General features: G+C 48.3%; 1 protein-coding gene across 6 annotated transcripts in view; it reads right to left on the reverse strand.

The window, feature by feature from the left end:
* Nucleotides 1-18,883, reverse strand: part of LOC102095757 (ras-related protein Rab-27B) — a 26,558-nt gene extending 7,675 nt beyond the window's left edge. The window contains exons 1-2 of one of the 6 annotated variants that reach the window (XM_005502974.3): nucleotides 18,680-18,883; nucleotides 161-332 (exon numbers count right to left, since the gene is read on the reverse strand). In XM_005502974.3, the coding sequence (XP_005503031.1) occupies nucleotides 161-313 (153 nt within the window). In that variant the 5' untranslated portion in view covers nucleotides 314-332; nucleotides 18,680-18,883. The other 5 variants (XM_065044592.1, XM_065044594.1, XM_065044595.1 and 2 more) reach the window with 5 other exon arrangements.
* Nucleotides 18,884-19,716: the final 833 nt, after the last annotated feature.

The following is a 19,716-nucleotide window of genomic DNA, read 5'->3' on the forward strand; positions in this document are numbered from 1 at the left end:
GCCCCTTAATCCAGCGCTCATAATTATGACTTGCTTAAGCCAAAAACTAGCCTAGACAACCCATTATCACAGGCTAAACCCGCAGGAAGAGAAGCAATATTACATCAAATGCGTTCGCAGCACAAACGAATAGAGAAAGACGAGACACGAGACAACTCACCACTCGTTTTTCCCGAAAGTCTATCCCTACCGTCGTGATGAATTTGGGATTAAACTTGTTATCGGTGTATCTGTACAGGAACGTTGTTTTCCCGACCCCAGAGTCTCCGAGGGCCAGGAGTTTGATCAGATAATCGTAGTCTCCATCAGTCATAGTGCTAATCTTGAGGAACCTATGGAAAGAGGAGAAAACAAGGAGGTATGAAACCCAGGGTCAAATTCTTCTGCTCCAAGTCCTTTATTATGAGCTTGAAGAAGATTGGTAGTGAAGAAACAGGCGTACAAAAGAAAACTCGGACACAACAGGGGCCATTCGCAGGGTTCAAGTTCTAACCAGCATCACATTAAATTATCACCGCTATGGATTCTTATCTTGAAAGAATCATAGAATGTCCTTGGTCGGAAGGGACCCACAAGGATCAATCCAACCCCCAAGTTCACACTATAGGTTTGAAGGTGTCGTCCAAGCGCTTCTTGAAAAATATTCGATGTCTTGAAAAATACTCAATACATCAAATATATCGCTTCTTGAAATAAGCTGCTTGAGCAGAGCATCTTCCAAGCCTGACACCCTTTCATCAAGCAGGTTCTTAATTCTTTTGTATTACCCTAAACGTCAAGGTCTCGCGATTGTATTGACTTTGTTATGAAGCTCCAGAGGGGAAGGAAAGGGGCCGCATGCAAGAAATACATCCACAAAGTATTGGTTTGCATGTATGAAACCTGGAATCCTATGAACCACCACCCGGTTTCCACCCTTGTTTCTCAACATGATTTAAGCCTTCTCCTTTCTCCCTGTTAATCCTCGGCGTATAGCAAAATCCGCTCCATTCGGAGCCTAATTATCGTGGTCCCCGGGCCGTATCCCATTCACAACCCCGCCGCTTGTTGCCACACAAGCCCTTCATTTCCATCAGAATTCAAATCTAACTTGGGGAGCGTTTCAATTAGCGAGTCCTGACCCGCTGTGACTCAACGACTCAACTAAACCAAGTCCGATTATCCCGCGTTTCAACAGCTTTCAGGGTAAAAAAGCCGCGGATTGAGCAGTCCCATTGTGCGAGGTTTATACTTTGGATATTGAGCCACCCAGAGAGGCGGGACAAGCTCTTCAGAAATACATCTTCTGATAATAAAGGTTTAATATATCTGCAGAAAAAAGCCCCTGATCTGACAGGGAAAGGCCAGAGCACCAACACAACAACCTCACAGAGATTAATTCAGCATCTTTAATCCCTTCCAGAACACCCCAAACTTGCTGCAAGGCAACACTGAGCAAGTGGAACGTGAAGAGCATCACAATCAAAGTATTTTTGATGGATGCAATAACAACAGTCAAACAACCAGAAAAATACAAGTATCTTGGGAGGTGATTCTCCGCCTATTGCTGGTAATACAAATGATTAATTTGGGATTAAACCCTCCTCCCATACACCCACATTTTACCCCAGCACCGGCTGCTTTTCCTGTACAAAGATCACATACCACGTCTGAACCAAAGCAAGGACCTTCAATGGAGGAGGTCTGGGGTTCTGAAAGAGCCTTTATTTCAAGAGACTACGCATCTAAACAGATTGATTAATCTTGAGTGATTATTCTGTTCCAGCCCTAATATCGGTCTCTAAGTACAGCGTGAATGATGATTTCAAATCTGCCACTTGCCAGCAGATACTCCAGGGAGTATTTTCTCGATAGAGAGCTACGGCTTCACATCAACCAACCGAACCTTCAGATGCTCAGCCAGGAAAATCAATGCTCCCATAGACCCAGCGCAAGGAAAAGGACGCGGAGAACAGTTTTAAGCCCATTTTTCTTCTTCTGTTTGTAGTATTTTCCGTAAAAACTGGGAGGAAGCTAATTCATTGAAATCTAAATTGCTTTGCTCACGCATTTTCTCCTTGATTGAGAGTTGCTGGGAGGGGTTCAATTCCATAAAGGGAACATCAAGGAAAAGTCAGGTGTGCAATGAGAGAAAAGCCAGTTCCAGAGGATTAGGTTTTATTTCCCTTGCCACACTGCTAGTTAAATGCCAACCAACAAAGATCTCATAGAAATAGCAAAACGCAGGATCTAAACTCCCAGTGCACACATTGTACCAGCAGCTGGTCAGCCAGAGATTCATCCCCTCTGCAGCAAAATAAATCAGCACCCGTACTATTCACCCCAGGTTTTGTTTTTAAATAGCGAAACGGTAACAAAAATGTCGGTGGTGTCCTGAGGGCCAGCTCGGGGATGACTAGATCCTGTCTTTTAAAACCTTGTCTGCCATCCTCAAGATTCTGACCGGTATTAATCCACCTATAGGGTGAAGAACTAAACTTGAGTTCCCTGGTGCCCTCAAAACCCCCAACCTGTTACTCTCTTGCTGTGGGCCAACTTCTCTGGACAATGGAGCATCCAACAGAGAAGCCCAGATCATTAACATCCCGCTCATTAACACAGTCGCATTAGACACCTCTTCCCGAGCAGGGGGAACATTGAGGACCACGTGCCATGCAAAGTAGAGCAGGTAGAGAATAAATGCAACAGGGCACTATCACAAGTCCTTCCTGAGCAGAAGGAAGAGACAGGATGGAGGATAAAACTCCGTCCAGCCATCCCACCATCACACTATAATTTGTCTGCAATCATCTGCCATAAAGAGCCTCGCAGCTGCCAACTAAATGGCCCGCGATGAGCCAAACAGTTTTCCCCCTCAAAAACCCCAAATCAAGCAGCTCCCTGGAGATGAAATTAAGCTGGCTTCTCTGCTCCAAACCAGCCGCGCATCGCAATCTCCATCCAGGAGCCAACGAGATGTACCAAACGCTGGTGTGAAATCAATGGTATCTTTTCATTGTCTTCCTCGCAGCGGGATCCCCGGGGAGCAGCCGGACGTTTTCTGGCACCGCTGCCTCGCACACACTCGGGGCTTCGCTATGGAAAGACTCTTGGCAAACAAGTCACGCTCTACTCTCCTTTAGTAAACCAGGATCCTCTTTTTAATAAAGAAATACATACGGAACACGCAGCATTTGAGAAGTTCTTTAGATATACGAACTTTGAGCTTTCAACTGCTTGAGCACACCTGAACGTAACTCCATAGGTAAGAAGGTGCGTTGGGTACCACGCTCCCCACTGCTCCGCATGCCCTGCAGAGGAGCCATCAGGACTTCAAACCCCCTTTCGACTCATGAGAAGCCTCCGCTCGCAATAAAACCCACTCAAAGCTCCAAATACCGCTTCCCAAACAGATGGGAGAACACCAGAGGCTTCCTGAGCTAGAACCCATTCGCATCGCCGCATGTTTATTCAGGATAAACACTGGCATGTCCATCACACCCCCACACTGTCTGGGGTTCTCCTGTCACCCAGCGAGCTCCGCCACCCCGAGCTGTACTTAAAGAGGAGCACTGAATCCACTCCAGCCGATGCAATGACACCGCAAATACACATTTACCTTCGCGTGGGCAGGGGAGAACTGTGACTAATTCAGCCGCTTTCAGTAGGAATCAATATGAAAAATACATGCAATGCAAAGAAGAAGAAAAGGCCAAGACAAGGACTGCGCCCAGTGTTACCAGGAGCTGTTATCACCACACTTCCCCCGTGCCTTTTCCCCCCGGGCCAAACACGCAGCACAAGGTGAGTCACAACACAAGCGATCGCACACATTTCCCTTTATTTCACCACCCCGAAAACCTGCTTGGTCACTACGGGAATTAGTCGTGGGCTGACTGTGCCACAACGGGTCGGTATTGAGCACACAACCCAGTCTCGCACGCTTGATTGACCGCACAAATACAACTGTGTCGCTGAGCAGAAAATAACCACCGCTTACAAAATACACAAGCCACAAATGGAGTTTGCACAAGGAAGCAGAATCCTGCCACTGTAACGTAACCCAGACGGTGAATATTCTAACCTTTCATTCACATTTCCAAAAGAAAAACAAGCGCAGGAATCAATGACATTTAAAGGAATGTATTCAAGCCAGCAGGAGGAAGTTTCACCTGCTCACCGAAACCAACAGATCTTATTAAATACATAGAAATCACATCACTACCTTTGAGGAAGTCCCGAAGTCGTACGAGGGAAGCAGCCCAGGTTCAAGGGACAAAAGGGGCTGTGGGGACGGCTGCCCCGAGGTCAGGGTCACGTCCCGAGGTCAGGGTCACGTCCCACCCTGTGCAGATTCCCCATGGATTCAACCCTCCAGGTCTCTCCTGCTCTTTTGAAGGCAAGCCAAAACTCCCCTTCATTACGAGACTGAGCTGTCTGCCTGCCATAAATTCGATGAAAATTTATGAGCTAATATAGTTATCTGCAAGACATGAAGTGGGCTGGAGCGGCTTTTTAGCTGCAGAAGCATGGTATCATTAGCCATACTTCATCTCTCCCTGACCTTATCAAATCCACCTTTTGAATCCAAAGCTCATCATCAATCTCTTGCAGGACTCCTTTGACCAAGCCCAGCCTTTGCCACCAAGCTCGGGGCTGTTACGCTGTTTCTCCTCCAGATCTCTAGTTAAATTTCGGAAGCCTGCTATGCCGATGAAGATTCCAAACTGGATGATGACGTCTAAAAGACCTAAATGTTTGCCAGCTACTCGTGTTTATTATACCACCACCCTTGTGCCCGCGTACGTGGCTCAAACGTGCAATGAACAGCAAGCAACACAGTGAAGAGCAAAGGGGTGGGTGGTGGAAAGTCAGCTCCGCAGGTCACAAACCCCGTCCTGATAGCTGGGCTCGGCCCCTGATGCTACAGAACAGCATCGCTCTGCTCACCAGTCACGCTGCTTTAGTTACTAAGGCCAAAGGTTGGCTGATAAAGCTCTGTTTTAATACTTGGGATCCTTTCTAAGCTCCTTCCAATGGTATTTTCAGAAGACAGGGCTGACTATGATCACCATTAGCCCTCTGATTGATCCCCAAATCAAACCTGTCTTATGGAATTCCCATTCTATGCTGCCTATATGTGCCGGAATATGAACGGAATTTCCATTCTATGCTGCCTATATGTGCTGGAATATGAATGGGATTTCCATTCTATGCTGCCTATGGGTGCTGTATCCCAGGCGTGTGCAGGGGCTTGCAGGACAAACAGGGAGGCTTTTCCCTGCCTTTGCACACTCAGTTCACACCTGCTCCCATGGAACACCACACAGGTCAATATACTTGATTGCACTTCATCAAAAAGCCCTTTGCAACCCTCTTGCTGTCAGGGATCTGCAAAGGAATGCCTATTGTTCCATATTGCTTAGGACAAGCTCGGCAAGTTCTAACACTTTGGGTGTCCTTTTAAACAATCGTCACAATAATCATTAGCCACAATGGCAGCTACACCTCCCTCCATACAATAAAGCAGATTTCCACTCCCTGTTTAAATAAAAATGTACAACCCTGAGCAGAACTGTTTGGCTTGGCAAATAATCCCATTGATCGTGGCTCTTTAAGGGCTGCGAATTGTCAAGAAGGTTCCTCGAGATAGAAAGTCAATAGCTCTAACAAGCTAATGGCTATTAGACATTTAAATCAGCGCTTTTGAAGCAGTAAATCATTTCTTCTTTCTACGGCAGACAATCTTATGTGAGCGCTGGAGCAATCTGATTATTCCATGAAAGGTTTTAGGAATTAAAGTCCATTGTACTGCCGAAGCACCAATTGGTTATCCCAGGAGTTTTAACCCCTTAAAGGCACAGAGAGGAGTCATTTTTCTCTTCTCACACCCATTTAGCTCCCCGGGTATTGCTCGTGCACCACAAGCAAGATCAGCCCTGACTTCTATCACTCTCACCTGTGGGAACCAGCCAGTTCTTCCAGATTCTACAGGAAACATAAAACTCCTTTCTCTATATGAAATCTCAAGATTACACGGTCCACTCTCTACCAGGCGTTGCAGAATGATTCACTGCTTGATAAACCTGCTGCGGCTTAGATCACAGAAACTCTCCATTTCCATGCTGTCTTGGCCAGTTCATAACGCTGCACGAACCAGAACAGAGAACATTGCAGCTTCATCTCAGCTGTCGGACGCGAACACGTCCACCCAGGCCACCAAGCTCACCAGGGGACAAGGACCCATTGTCCTTTGTCCTGATGCCACCCAAATCAACCCCAAACCTGCTGCGTTGTGCCGCTGCCAAAACCGCTTCGCCACGTCCCGCTTCAACACACCAAACGCAAAACTTCGCTGAATGACTCGGGATTACTTTGTTTCTCAATGAAAGAGCAAAATCAAAGCTTCCTAGGGAACCCACGCAATATATAAGTTCTGAGAGCAAATACCTGCCACACAGTAACAGGAAAACCAGCGTGGAAAATCCAGGCTGCAATGTATGAACAGCGAGAAAGCTTCTCCCAGGAAAAAAATCAACTACAATCCAGTTGTCACAAATGCGAATTGTGCCTTTCAGCAGACGCAAAGAAAGCCGCACGAGCAGTATATTTATGGGGATGCTATTATAGCAGCTTTAAAGAGCGCCAGCACGTAGCTGAGCACTGACCAGGCTGTGCTCCGCCAGCCTGCGCGGTTTCTGGGCACGCTGCTCCCCGTTTCGCACGTTCGAGCCGGCTGCCGCCTATTGCTGTTGCTCTGAAGGCAAAACCAAGCGGCGCTTTGCTCCGCAGCTGCCCAAACTCCCATGTTTTACCAGCAAAGCTGCCAACGCTGCCTTCCTGCGCATTTCCTCGTGACAGCCCATCTTGAGGACTCCGCGCGCAGCCAAAACCCGCCAGATTTGTTGCGGAGAGTTTTGCAGCATGGGAAAACTGTTTCTCCTTCGAGTCAAAGTCTTGATTAAAGCAGCGAAAGAGGAGTCACACTCTCTCTCACTGCTGTGAATTAGCATGACTCCAAGGCTCAGGCCTTTTTCTCCCCACCTGCCTGCAAGTATGCAATTCATTTTACCTGTGGCATTTTTATTTAATGCCTACGGCTCACAGCACAGAGCTACTTGAAAGGAACTTTTATAATAGGGCTCAGACGATGCAAACTATGAGTGTGCTGCTCTGTCCCTGCCTTTCTCCTCCTGCCACAGCCGCTCAGTTAAACTCTGCACCAGTCGTGCTTGGCTTTGAACTTAATGACCAAATCTGCCTCTGTGATCCCTGCAAAATGTGTAAAAGGCGCCTCTCCGCAATAATCTCATCTAATAGCTATAGAAGAGTATTAACCATACATTGCTGTAACAATACGAAGTTCACGGTGTTTCTTTTTAAATTCATTTTTACGTGAAAAAGCGCATGCATCTGATCTTTTTATAGCCTTCATTTTATATTCCCACCTCATCCCTCCACCCCAATTAGGGAGCGACGGCAGACACGGCGCCGCTAAAACGTGTCTGGTGGCGGAAGAACTATTTTCGGAGCGCCTATATTTGGCCATTCCGGCCCAAAAGCGCCTGGTTACCAATTCCCTTCTCGCTTTGCATCCACCACCCGTTTCCATGCACCATTCACCGGCAGCTTCACGCCGCCCTTCCCCTTCGGTTACAGTCACTAACCTGCCAGCTCGAAACGCGGGGCACGACAGAAATACACGCTCCACGGGTTCGCGATACATGTCATGAGAACACTGTCGCGACAGCGGCCCCGTGCCGGGGGGACACCCCGCGGTCTCCAGCCGCCCGGCTCCGCGCTCACCTTCCCCGGGCGATCCCAACCCGCCGCCGGGCTCCATCTTCCCCTCCCTCCGCACACGGAGCCGCATGGCCGCCGCCTTCCCCCCGCTCGCCGCGCCGCGGAGCCGCCGCCAAGCCCCCGGTTCCCCCGCAGCACAGACCTGTTCTCGGGAGCCTCTGTCCTGGCCGCTGCTGGCGGTGCGGGGCCGGGCGCGGAGCAGCTCCTGTGCGGGAGCCCGGCGCGGGGCTGAGGCGGAGGCGGCGCTGCCGGGCCGGGCTCACGGATGTGGGCGCTCGGCCCGGGGCCCAGGCTGGCGGCTGCGGGGCGGGGACGGGCCGGGAGGAGGGGCCGGGCGCTCCGTGGGGAAAGCGCTGCTCGACATGGGTGATTGGGAGGCGTGAAGCCTGTGCGAGCGGGGAGCGGGGGAGACGAGCCCGGGGGTGGTGCCGGTGAGCTGCGAGAGGGGCAGGGTGAGCCCTCGGGGACCAGGAGGGGTCTCACACAATCCCAGAATGTCAGGGATTGAAGGGACCTGGCAAGCTCATCCAGTGCAATCCCCCCATGGAGCAGGAACACCCAGATGAGGTTACACAGGAACATGTCCAGGCGGGTTGGAATGTCTGCAGAGGAGACTCCACAACCTCCCTGGGCAGCCTGGGCCAGGCTCTGCCACCCTCACCCCAAAAAAGTTGCTTCTCATATTTAAGCTGAACCTTTTGTGTTCCAGTTTTCACCCATTGCCCCATTGGTTGTCACCGAGAAGAGGCTGGCTCCATCCTCCTGACACTCACCCTTTCCATCTTGATCCCCATGAATGAGTCCCCCCTCAGTGTCCTCTTGTCCAGCTCCAGAGCCCCAGCTCCCTCAGCCTTTCCTCACACGGGAGATGCTCCACTCCCTTCAGCATCTTGGTGGCTGCGCTGGACTCTCTCCAGCAGTTCCCTGTCCTGCTGGAACTGAGGGGCCACAGCTGGACACGGTGGTCTCAGTGTAGACCCCCTTTCCCAGCCATGGAGCCAGACCCAGCCTTGGCGCAGGGCCCGGCTCTGCCTTCCTGGAAGGAGAAGGAGGAGCAGGAGCCTGCGAGTCCCAACTTGTGCCCTGCCGTGGCTTTGATGCACACTGGGGTTTTACCAGGGGAGCAGCCCTGGTCCAGAGCAAAGAGCAGCTATAACCCTCAATGAACTCCAACAGCACGGTGACAACCATTTCTGCTACAACCTTGACTTGGGAAGCCACACACGGCTGGGAGAGACACGTTCTCTCTCTAGTACTGCGCATTGCTATCCACATGGAGAACAAAAGTATTTCACTAAGCTGCTGATAACTGGCACATCGTTAGGTCCTAAAATATCTGCTTTAAAAATGAGAGTGCAATAGGCAGGAGAGGGAGAGAGCTGAGTGAGGACAGCACAGAAAATAAGGGCCGGTGTCACCCCGTGTGCTTATTTTGGCAAGTTTTGCCCGTTGCAAAGAGCTTGGGCAGCAGAGCCACGTGTTGAGAGCGAGCTGTAGTGTTTTCAGTCGAATCATTGGACTCGTCATAGTTGCAGCAGAATGTATTGTGACATTATAACTTATAATTCCTCTTTGAAATTTTGATGTGTGTGAGGTCGTTGGTGAGACATGACGGGGAATGTTGAAGTGTCTCACTGATAAAGTAGATCGATAGACAGAACATCATCGGGTGAGGAACAAAGAATGGGAAACTGAGCTTCATACCCTAGTAGAACACGCCATTAGTTTTTCCTAGTCTGATTTCTATGTGTCCAGAGACACCTGCAAATTGGGGACAGCTGTGGGTAACCAGCTGTTGGTGATTGAAGGAGGACGATGCAGCTGCAGATCGTGCACCCAGCCCCACTTTCCAGCACTCCCAGCCCCTCACTGGCCTGTTCTAATGGTTTTCCCCTTTCTCCGCTGGGAAATGCCCGGTGCTGGTAGACGGAGGAGATCAAACTGTTGGCCAACACTTCCCCAAAGCCTCACGGCTCAGAACTTCACACCCACGCGGCATCCGACAAATTGGCCGCCGATCCGCAGTGATTCAGTTGGACCACACAGGCAATTAGTAACTCCGCTGCCTGCCAGCTCTTTTTGATAGAGCTGCAAATGTGTTGCTCCGACGGACGGTTTCACACAGCAGCGTTTCTCTAAAGCCCTTGCAGCTTCTCCATAATTCTTCTCTTTATCTCATCTAGGCTGCTAAATGTTAAACAACACCGTCGTCGTCGTGTTTCCTTTGGATCTCTTGAATTAAAGGCGTGCAGCTTATTCAGTAACCTCGTTTTCCTGCTTATCCCTCCAACAATTAAAACTCACAAGAACGGGAAATGTGTGTGGATCCTGTTCTTCCCAGACAGCGCAATTTCGTGTGAAGCAGCAGCGCCTAAACAAGCGCTTCACAGAGTTATTACAGCAAATCATGCAATATTAATAACGTGGTATTTCCTGACAAAAACCCAAACAGGGCTGGATCTGCTTTGGGAGTAGCAGCAGGATGTGGTGTTTCAGTTCCCTGTGACGAGCGTGTTTGCATTAGGAAAGTAAATACATGATCTCACCTGTGCCCACAGCTGGAGCTGATCCCAGCTGCCCGGCCTGGCACAGCTTCACTCTCTCACCTCCTTTGCCTTTAATTATCCCAGAAAGTCATTTCTTATCCAAATTATTTCTCTCTAAGGCCTGTTCGACTTGGAAAATAAAACTCATTCTCCCCCTGTTTAGCAAAGGCGGCGGATGCCTTAAGGAAGCTGTTTGAAACCAGTTCTTGTGGCTTTGTGTAAAGCATCATTTTCCATCTTGCTACTGCAAGCTGAATTAATGTCTATTCAGCCTGCTACAAACATCTTTTAGTCTGGCCTAACTAGCCCAGCGTGGCTCTGTTAGGACTGGGAATACTTCATATTCTTTCTCTCCTCATCCTTGATCAAAATAGTCCCTGAATTATTCACCGAGAAACTTTCTATGTTTGCAATAATATTAAGCATGTTTCTTGGCCATCTATGCAAAAAAAGACTAAACTCATAAGCAACAGCTTGCAAAAGGCTTATTTAGATTAGAACATAAAAAGTAGATATGTGGCCAAGGAGAATCTGGAGTGAACACTTAATTACATAAGGCCAGTAGGTTGATTAGGTAAGGCACTAGGTGGACTAGGTGATCATCTTAGGCCCCTCCTAACTGGAATAGTCTAGTCTGGTCTAGTCTAGTCTAAGTCTGCACTCACCTCATGGTGCTTGTCAATGTAACTCGGCTGAGCTCAACAAAACCCCATTGATTTACGCCAATAGGGCATTTAATCCATTCTGTGGTTCCTAAACAATCATCATTCAGCAGGATTTGCTCATATTTTCTGCACTTAGCCCAGGGCTAAATCATTAAGAAGAAGAGGAATGGACGAGCTTGGTCAGAAACCAATATCCTCTTTGGCTGAAAATGGTGCTGAAAAGAGAAGCCCTAATTATTTAGTTATTTGCTGCCACTAAGTTCTTGGATTAAAATACATTTTACATCTAGAATGTCGCCCCAGATTGTATTGAGATGCAGAAAACCTTATTTTCGTGAAATAAACAACATGGTCAAGGCCAGCATGGTCATTCCTGCCTAGTCAAAAACTCAATCTGCAATTGCAAATTGCATCACTTTTTTAAATCAGATCTACTATTTAACCTCAAACCCCATTTTCCCCAATTCCCTGTGTTACAGCACTTTAAATATTCGGTGTGCCCACGCATTCAGGAACAAACCAGGCTCACTTTGGTGTTGCGAATACCAAGTATCAGCACCTAAATAACTGTGCGCACCTGCATTTATTTATGATGATGAAGAAAGCTGTACAATCAAACTCAAATTTCATGGGCTCCTGGGTTTTGACTCGGTCTCTCGTGACTCTCACTTGCTACCAAAGCAGCAATTAGTAATTGTTGGCCAGTTGGAAATGTAATAATGGATATTTTCAGTACCTGGGGCTGTTGCGATAGGAAAACACGCTCTGATTTGAGCAGGCCTGTCTCGTTATCTTAACTTCATTTGAGCTGGTTTAGAGCAGCTTATCACAGTGTTTCTCTGCGTGTTCCTTTTCGCCACGTTTCCCCCGGACATTTTCGTGTTATCTGCAGAAACGTGACAAACCCAGAACAAAACCCAACAGGAAAACATCACAAACTGCGTCTTTTGGCTTTGTTTTCACAGAGCTAGTGAATTTGCTTTGAAATTATGTGGGATCACGGTGATAACAGCTGCGAATTTGCTTCAAAATTAGGTGGAATTATGTGATAATCGCCAAAAAACAGGCTGAAGGAAACCACCCGGCTTCACGCAGCGTTAGCTACATACTGCCATAACCACAGGGTTTTCCATTGATTAACGTTAATTAGCAGCACGGGAAAGGAAGGTGCTTTACGGGCTGTGCCACTGCGTCCTATACAATCCATACGAGCCAACTGTCGCCACCACCAAACCCACCCATGTAGCTCAGGAGAGGTGACCACATGCCAAACCCGCGGGGGTCTAAACCACAGCTGCACCACATCTGGAGCACGAGGGGCCATGGGAATACATGGGAACGAGCACGTGTCGAGCGTGGCGTCATTAAAAATATTCGGCATTTTAGTGCCACGTATAGATGTTTTATATTGAAATAAATGAAAGGCAGAGCGGACAACCAACCAAATGGTTGTTCAGAAAAAGCCTCGGTCAAAAGAGGTAGAAGGGAAAGGCGACGGAACAGCGCAAAGGTTCTTTTCCTTGGGAGGTTTTGTGCTTAAATAACTCAAACCAGGAAGCAGATAGTCCACATTGGAGCTGATACTGATTTTAAGGACACAACTGATTAGGACTGTGCTTAACTAACAAGTGCACCTTCTTTTACTTGTGCGGTGCCTGCGTTAATACCGCCCATTGTATCCATCCAGTTGTTTAGGAATCCCTTCTTAATAGGCTCCTTGGCCTCTTATATTCTTGAGTTCTCCGCTTGGGTAGCAACTGGGGAATAGAAACCTTGAAATACTCCGCAATTGTCAGTTGAAACCGGTTTTAAAGTATTTTAGACCAAGCCTATTTTTAATCCAAGCCTTTCATTAGTTATTTCCCATTTCGCTGTCTTGCTCTTTTTGTTTTCTGTTTGCAGGGCTCGGCTATCGATGTTTTTGCTGCTGGCACCTGGAGCACCAACAGCACGCGAGGAAAAGGCGAATATCTTGTATTTTCCATGGAAACAACCTGTCAGGGTTTGATAATCTCAAGGAGCGGTGAAAGTCTCGCTCGGCGCGTCTTGAACCCCCTTCTGCAAGAACTAGAGATACACAATGTTCTTCTTGGCTCTGATGCCTTCACACCCCAAGTTTTACCAGTAAAAGTTCCTTTCTGTTTCCCTTCTGCTTTGCAGATCTAATTCTTAGCGTTAAACCTTACAAGAATTATGCAGAGAGCTTTTCTTAAAATAAAAATGTCTTGAGATGACTATGAACAAGAAAATAATCTTTAATATTAATTTTAAGTAAGATTTCAATGAATTTTTTAAGCTTTGTTTCAATGTTTGCAATCATTAGGGAACCACATAAATGTTCATGGAGAAGAAATGTGAAGCTCAAGCACTCAATAAACTACTTGTGGATTTGGAGTGAATTGTGAGCAGTTGCCACTTGAAATTAATCACTTTTGGGTAATTTAAAGTACTGGACTTCATATAACTGACCTAAAGCCAATGAATTTTGAGGAACAGAAGCTCTACTGTGCAATCCGGACTAAATGATTAGATATTGAGTATCCAGAGCAGAATTTGTGCTTGGCAGCCCACAGAACAAACCCCATTTCGCTCAATGAGTGAGCGATCGAACGAGTCGCAGACCACGCTGGACAGAGGATCTCAGCTTCAAAACCACCTCTTTTCCTGCCCATTTCACACCAAAAAGTGAAGCTGAGGTGCGGAGTGTCCCCGCTGAACGGGGACATGTCCCTTTGGGACGGGGTGAGCGATGTTTGAGGAGCCCAGTTTGTCCTCCTTCCCCACTGGTCTTCACTGGTGGAGGATGCTGTGTGCCTGCAAACCTCAGAATGAACATTCAATGCCTATTCCTACCATCCTATTCCCAGCAATAACATCCCCGAATAACTCCAGGACGCGCTGTGAAGATGTTTAAAACCCTGTTAGAGAGGATATTTACTTCATCAGAGATGCTTTCGTCCCGCTGAGACCGTGCGAGTGGCAGGACACATCATTAGGAACCGCAAACCAGCACCTGCCGCAGTGTGGGGGTATGAAAGAGGGGATTTCAATTCATTTTTGGTGTAATCCTGTCCCCAACTCATTAGCCTTCCCCTGTAATTAGGATATTTCTGTTCAGCGGCACGTGAGTGATGGCAGAGCCAGGTCTGATATCGCGCTGCAAAACAGGAAGCCCGCTCTGTCCCGTTTGCCCTGATAAGCTATTAATCCAGAATCTCCGCAATAATAATCCTAGTGTCAAAATTATTCACACATGACGGACGAAGCGACTGGATTGTGGCAGCCCCGTGGGGCAGAGCAGCAATAAACCCGACATACCGCAATAAAACCGTGGCAAAAAGCAGCGTTGAGCTCTCCAGGCACAAGCTTCAGGGAAAACATGATGATTGGGCCACGTTGCAAGTCCCCCGCAGGTAATTAAGTGCCTTAGTCAGGCTCATCAAGAGGCACTTTCCCGTGGGGATTAACCATCCCGCATCTATCGCTCCTGGCAGCTCGGAAGAGGTAAACTCGCTGCAGGGGTGGTTAGAAAACATCGCTGTGATCAAAATGGGCTGGAATGAGGTGGGTTTGGGGCTGGGGACCATGGCCGTGTCACCGCTGGCATCGTCCCGTGGGTACCACCACGGTCACTGTCCCAGAATCACAGAATCCCAGAATGTCAGGGGTTGAAGGGCCCTGGCAAGCTCATGCAGTGCAATCCCCCCATGGAGCAGGAACACCCAGATGAGGTTACACAGGAAGGTGTCCAGGCGGGTTGGAATGTCTGCACAGAAGGAGACTCCACAACCCCCTGGGCAGCCTGGGCCAGGCTCTGCCACCCTCACCAGGAACAAGTTTCTTCTCAAATTTAAGCGGAACCTATTGTGTTCCAGTTTGCACCCATTGCCCCATTGGTTGTCACCGAGAAGAGCCTGGCTCCATCCTCCTGACACTCCCCCTTTCCATATTGATCCCCAGGAATGAGTCACTCCTCAGTGTCCTCTTGTCCAGCTCCAGAGCCCCAGCTCCCTCAGCCTTTCCTCACACGGGAGATGCTCCACTCCCTCCAGCATCTTGGTGGCTGCTCTGGACTCTCTCCAGCAGTTCCCTGTCCTGCTGGAACTGAGGGGCCACAACTGGACACAAGATTCCAGGTGTGGTCTCCCCAGGGCAGAGCAGAGGGGCAGGAGAACCTCTCGGACCTACTGACCACCCCCTTCTAACCCACCCCAGGTACCATTGGCTTCCTGGCCACAAGGGCCCAGTGCTGGCTCATGGTCACCCTGCTGTCCCCAGCACCCCCAGGTTGCTGAAAAATGCCACATTATTCTCAAGAATGACTCACGTTGCTCACGCTGTTGTGCAAAACCACCTTGCTGCTGGATGTCATCGTTGCAGTAAATGTCTTAAAGGAGGAAAAATTCCGATTCCCTAGATGTAAAAAATACTTTGAATCATAGAATGGTTCAATTCTAATGTTAAAATAGCAGATAACTCCTGGAGAGAGAATAGTTTTGCACTGTGGGATGCCAGGATGCACCTTGAGCTTCTAACCCACAGAGCAGTCTAAGTAATAACCTACACATTATAATCATACACAAATACATGGTTAATCTCAAAACCTTCTTGGATAAGCAGGAGTTTTTATCTTTTACACGTTTTAGGGCACACACTAAGTTAAGAGATTAATCTCCAATGGCACCAAGTTCTTGTAGCTACGTTGTGCAACGCTACAGCGCAGAGAACAGGCCAGGGGTGCAACCAGGGATTACCATTTGTGTCAAAAAGAATATGAAAGCTAACTCAATTACAGGCTGTGTAAGAGGGAACGTACATAATCGCCTTGTCTAGAGGAAAAGTGCCTGTTTCAAAGCAAGTTTTCCAGTTCCACCACCTACCCCCATCACCAGCCGTCTGCTTCCAGAGGCCGGAGGTGAAGGCGCTTGTTGCGGCGCTGAGCCGACAGCATCGTCTGCAGCCTCCGAGGGGCTGTCTGGCTTATTATTACATTTTGCACATGTGATGAGATGGGATTTAATGAAACAGAACTGGTTTCATGCCGCCTCTGCTTTACCGGCGCTTTCCTTGCGACCTGCTGCTCCCTGAAAACCCAGATACACGGTTCAGGTATTGTAGCAGTAGAACCCCGTAAGCTACACTTGGCACTTTCAGTACAATTATTGGCTATTTCCAGGGTGTTCTACCCATTTTAAACCCATCAAAGATGCAGCAAAGCCTTGCAGAGGAGTTCTGGGCATCTCAAAGACTGAGCATCCTCAAAGCAAAGCAGCAACGGCAGGGCTGGCGACAATGTGCTCAGAGCAGAGAAAATACCCACTTATCAAAAATACATCCCTAATGCCTATCAGATGAAGTGTTACGATCATTCTACACGACTCGAGGGCAAATGCCAGATGTCAGTGGCTACGGCACGGCCGCTCACCAGGGAACCCCATTGCAGGACCGCTTCTCAACAATCAGTCCACTCTTTCACAATAAATCGGTGTTTATTTCAGATATCATTGGAATTCCCTAGCAGCAACAGTCCATTTTCACCGCAACAAGCATTGCCTATAACATAGTTACTTGATCCAAAATATATCTGAAGAAATGTCGGCAAAGGCTGGGGGGAAAACTGCATGTGAAGATAGAATCACAGAATCATTTTGGGTGAAAAAGACCCTCAAGATCATGGAGTCCAAGCGTTCCCCCACCCCCGGCACTGCCCCATGTCCTGAGAACCTCATCTCTGTCTATTTCCAACCCCTCCAGGGATGGTGACGCCCTGGGCACCCTGTTCAATGCCCTTTCCATGAAGAAATATCGATTCTATTAATTACACCTATTTCCTCAGGCGGTTCCTCGGGGGAAGCACATGAGGTAGCGCAGGGAGATTATAAAACAGCCTCGACAACTGCAAGAAGCTGCACCGTTAAGCTGGGTACCACTGGTTTAGGTGAGCTCCCAAGTTAACCCTTGCTTGCCTCTCAGCCTGGCACGCGCAAAAGCTATTGCATCAGCCTGGATGTGTCATGGAATGGTTTGGGTTGGAAGGGACCTCCAAAGCTCATCTAGGCCCATGGGTAAGGACACTTTCTACTAGACCAGGTTGCTCCAAGCCCCGTCCAACCTGCCCTTGGGCACTCCAGGGATGAGGCATCCACAGCTCCTCTGGGCAGCCTGTGCCGGTGTCCCACCACCCTCATGGTGAGGAATTCCTTCCTTAGATCCCTCCTCAGTCTCCCCTCTTTCAGTTTAAACCCATCACCCCTTGTCCCATCACAACAAGCACTTGTCCCAAGACCCTCTCCAGCTTCCTTGTAGGTCCCTTTAGATACCAGAGGCTGCTCTGAGGTCTCCCCAGAACCTTCTCAAGCTGATTAAACCCAACTGTCCATATAGCAGAGCTGTCTCGCCTCTTGAATCATCTTCATGGCCTCCTCTGGACCTGCTCCAACAGGTCCCAGATAAGCAGAGCTGAGCTCTTCACAGCTCAAGCCTGGCTTGTAAAACATTATTGCTGATGGAGCTGCAGCTAAAACGCTGCACAGAAGATCCCGGCGGGGGGAAAATGTTGCCTTAGCAACCGGCTGCGAGGAGGCGGCTGCGTGCAGGTGAATTTGGACGCGATTTGCCCTGAAATGATGGATAACCCTCAGTTTTCAAGTGGCCCATGGACAGGCTGGAGATGCCAATTCCCGACAGCCCCGGGGGTGCTTCAACATATATACACAACCATTTAAGACCCCCCGCCTGCGTTATATGGTCACATCATTTTGATGTCCCGTTAGGAACGTCCTATTGAGATATTCCTTGAAAGTATTCGCACCTTGAAATGACACACGATCCCAAACCCCCACTGTAAATGAGGAATAATGTGGCAAATGGGGTATTTACGCCCTCTCCTGAGCCATGGAGGGTGAATTCAAACAGAGCGATAACAACCTATAAAACCGAGAACACGATTTGTGTCATCAAAGCTTTTTCCAAAGAAAATCACACCCGACAGCAGAGAGGAGTAAAATTCATGGGGTTTATAGACACTCAGATCCTCTGAAGGGTCAAATCGCTCAAATATTTTGTATTAAATGAAGAAAAGAGGTTAAATGAGTGGAGGAATCACACACCTTGGCAGGAGGGTGATTAATTAAATCAGGGTGGAGGGGAAGGCGCTGCAGTGATTGACTTGGCTCCCTTAGGGCAATAAATCAGGTGCATTGAAAATGACGAATCCTGGTGGTTCTGTGATACAATAAAAGACACCAGAATGGTAAATTTAGTAAAGCCAGTCTGCGAAAAGTTTCAGAGTGGCCTTCTCCATTTCTTAATTATAATTAACACACTATTAATTAAACAAACCCTGTAATAATTCACCTTCCTGCAGCCCAAGGAACCATCACTCACCAATCCAATCCTCTTTATGTTTTGAGATTGGATGCGAAACAGTGACTCTAGTTGCCTAATTCCCCTCGCAATTCAATCAAATCTGGTTAAAAACAGCCTTAAATAAATCCTGCAACCATAGGTTCAGTAAGACCCCCCAAAAAGAGGAGGGACAAGCAGAATAGAAGTTAAACATATATCACTGAGTCAATTTTAACAGCACATTTCCCTGGTTATCTTCTGAAGCAATTTCACATTAACCCAAGCTAATAAGCAAAGTATTAAAGCATACCATTAGAAAATATAAATGAACCGACTTACCGGCGAACTAGCTCAAGTTTAATCCTCCTGCTGCCTTCCAACTTGTTAGCAATAATTTATCAGCGCTAGATGAAATATTAAAGCCAGCGCCTGCAGCATCGCCCTATTTTTTAATGTCTCGAATAGCCCGTTTCCTCATTGCCGGCCACATTCAATCGTGTCCCATTAGTGCTGCTCAACCTCAGCATCGCAAAGGCACCGACCACCCGATTTATGGCATCGGGGTTTATATCAATAGAAGAGGATGGGGATGTGCATCCCACCTATGGGCAGGACATCCCTGCCCTGATTTTCCCTCCGCATCAGAGCTCCTGTACCAGCAGTTTCCCTTTCTTGCAAGCAAATACACCCTACGACAGAAAATGATGCTTTTTCCCCCTCGTAGAGCAGGATTCAGCGTGTCGGAGGCGTCTCGGGAGCTCCGTTTCAATGCCGCGTCAGCCCATCAAACGTCGCTGCTCGTGTCTTGTTACGAGCGGCTTAAGCCATCGGTTTTGCTCGGGGGAGAGAAGAGTTAAACCAGCGTCTTTGCCTTGAGAAGATAGAGCGAACCCCGCTGGGAATGGCTGCCGGGGGGTTTTAAAGCCTGTGCGACAGACGCAGGAGGAATAAAGAGGAAAAGCAACAAAATAAAGTCTCCTTTCTTCCCCGTGTCCGTTTGCTTGCAGGAGCGGAAAGGATGCGGATGCTGCACCCTCCCCAAGCCCATCTCTGGGCATTGCGCTGGGGATGGGTTGAATAAAGCCCATTTTGGGGCTGAAGATCCCAGCGTGTGCACACGTGAGATTTACCCAAGGGATATCGCCCACATTTGCCATTTCTTTGTGTTCAAACAGGAGGCACCAACGCACATGGGGCACAATTGTGTCCCGTGCTTTTTACCCTTCTACTTTTTACCCCTCACCTCCAGGACGTATTTTTGCCTCCTGCAGTGTCTTTATTACTATTTCTTCCCACAGGGACACGTTGGGGGACTGGGAATGTTTAACGGCAATATTAATTGCTATCAAAACATCAATGGATCGAGCAGACGGAGC

This window comes from Columba livia, chromosome W (genome assembly GCF_036013475.1).
Source record: "Columba livia isolate bColLiv1 breed racing homer chromosome W, bColLiv1.pat.W.v2, whole genome shotgun sequence".
In the NCBI taxonomy this organism is placed as follows: Eukaryota; Metazoa; Chordata; class Aves; order Columbiformes; family Columbidae; genus Columba; species Columba livia.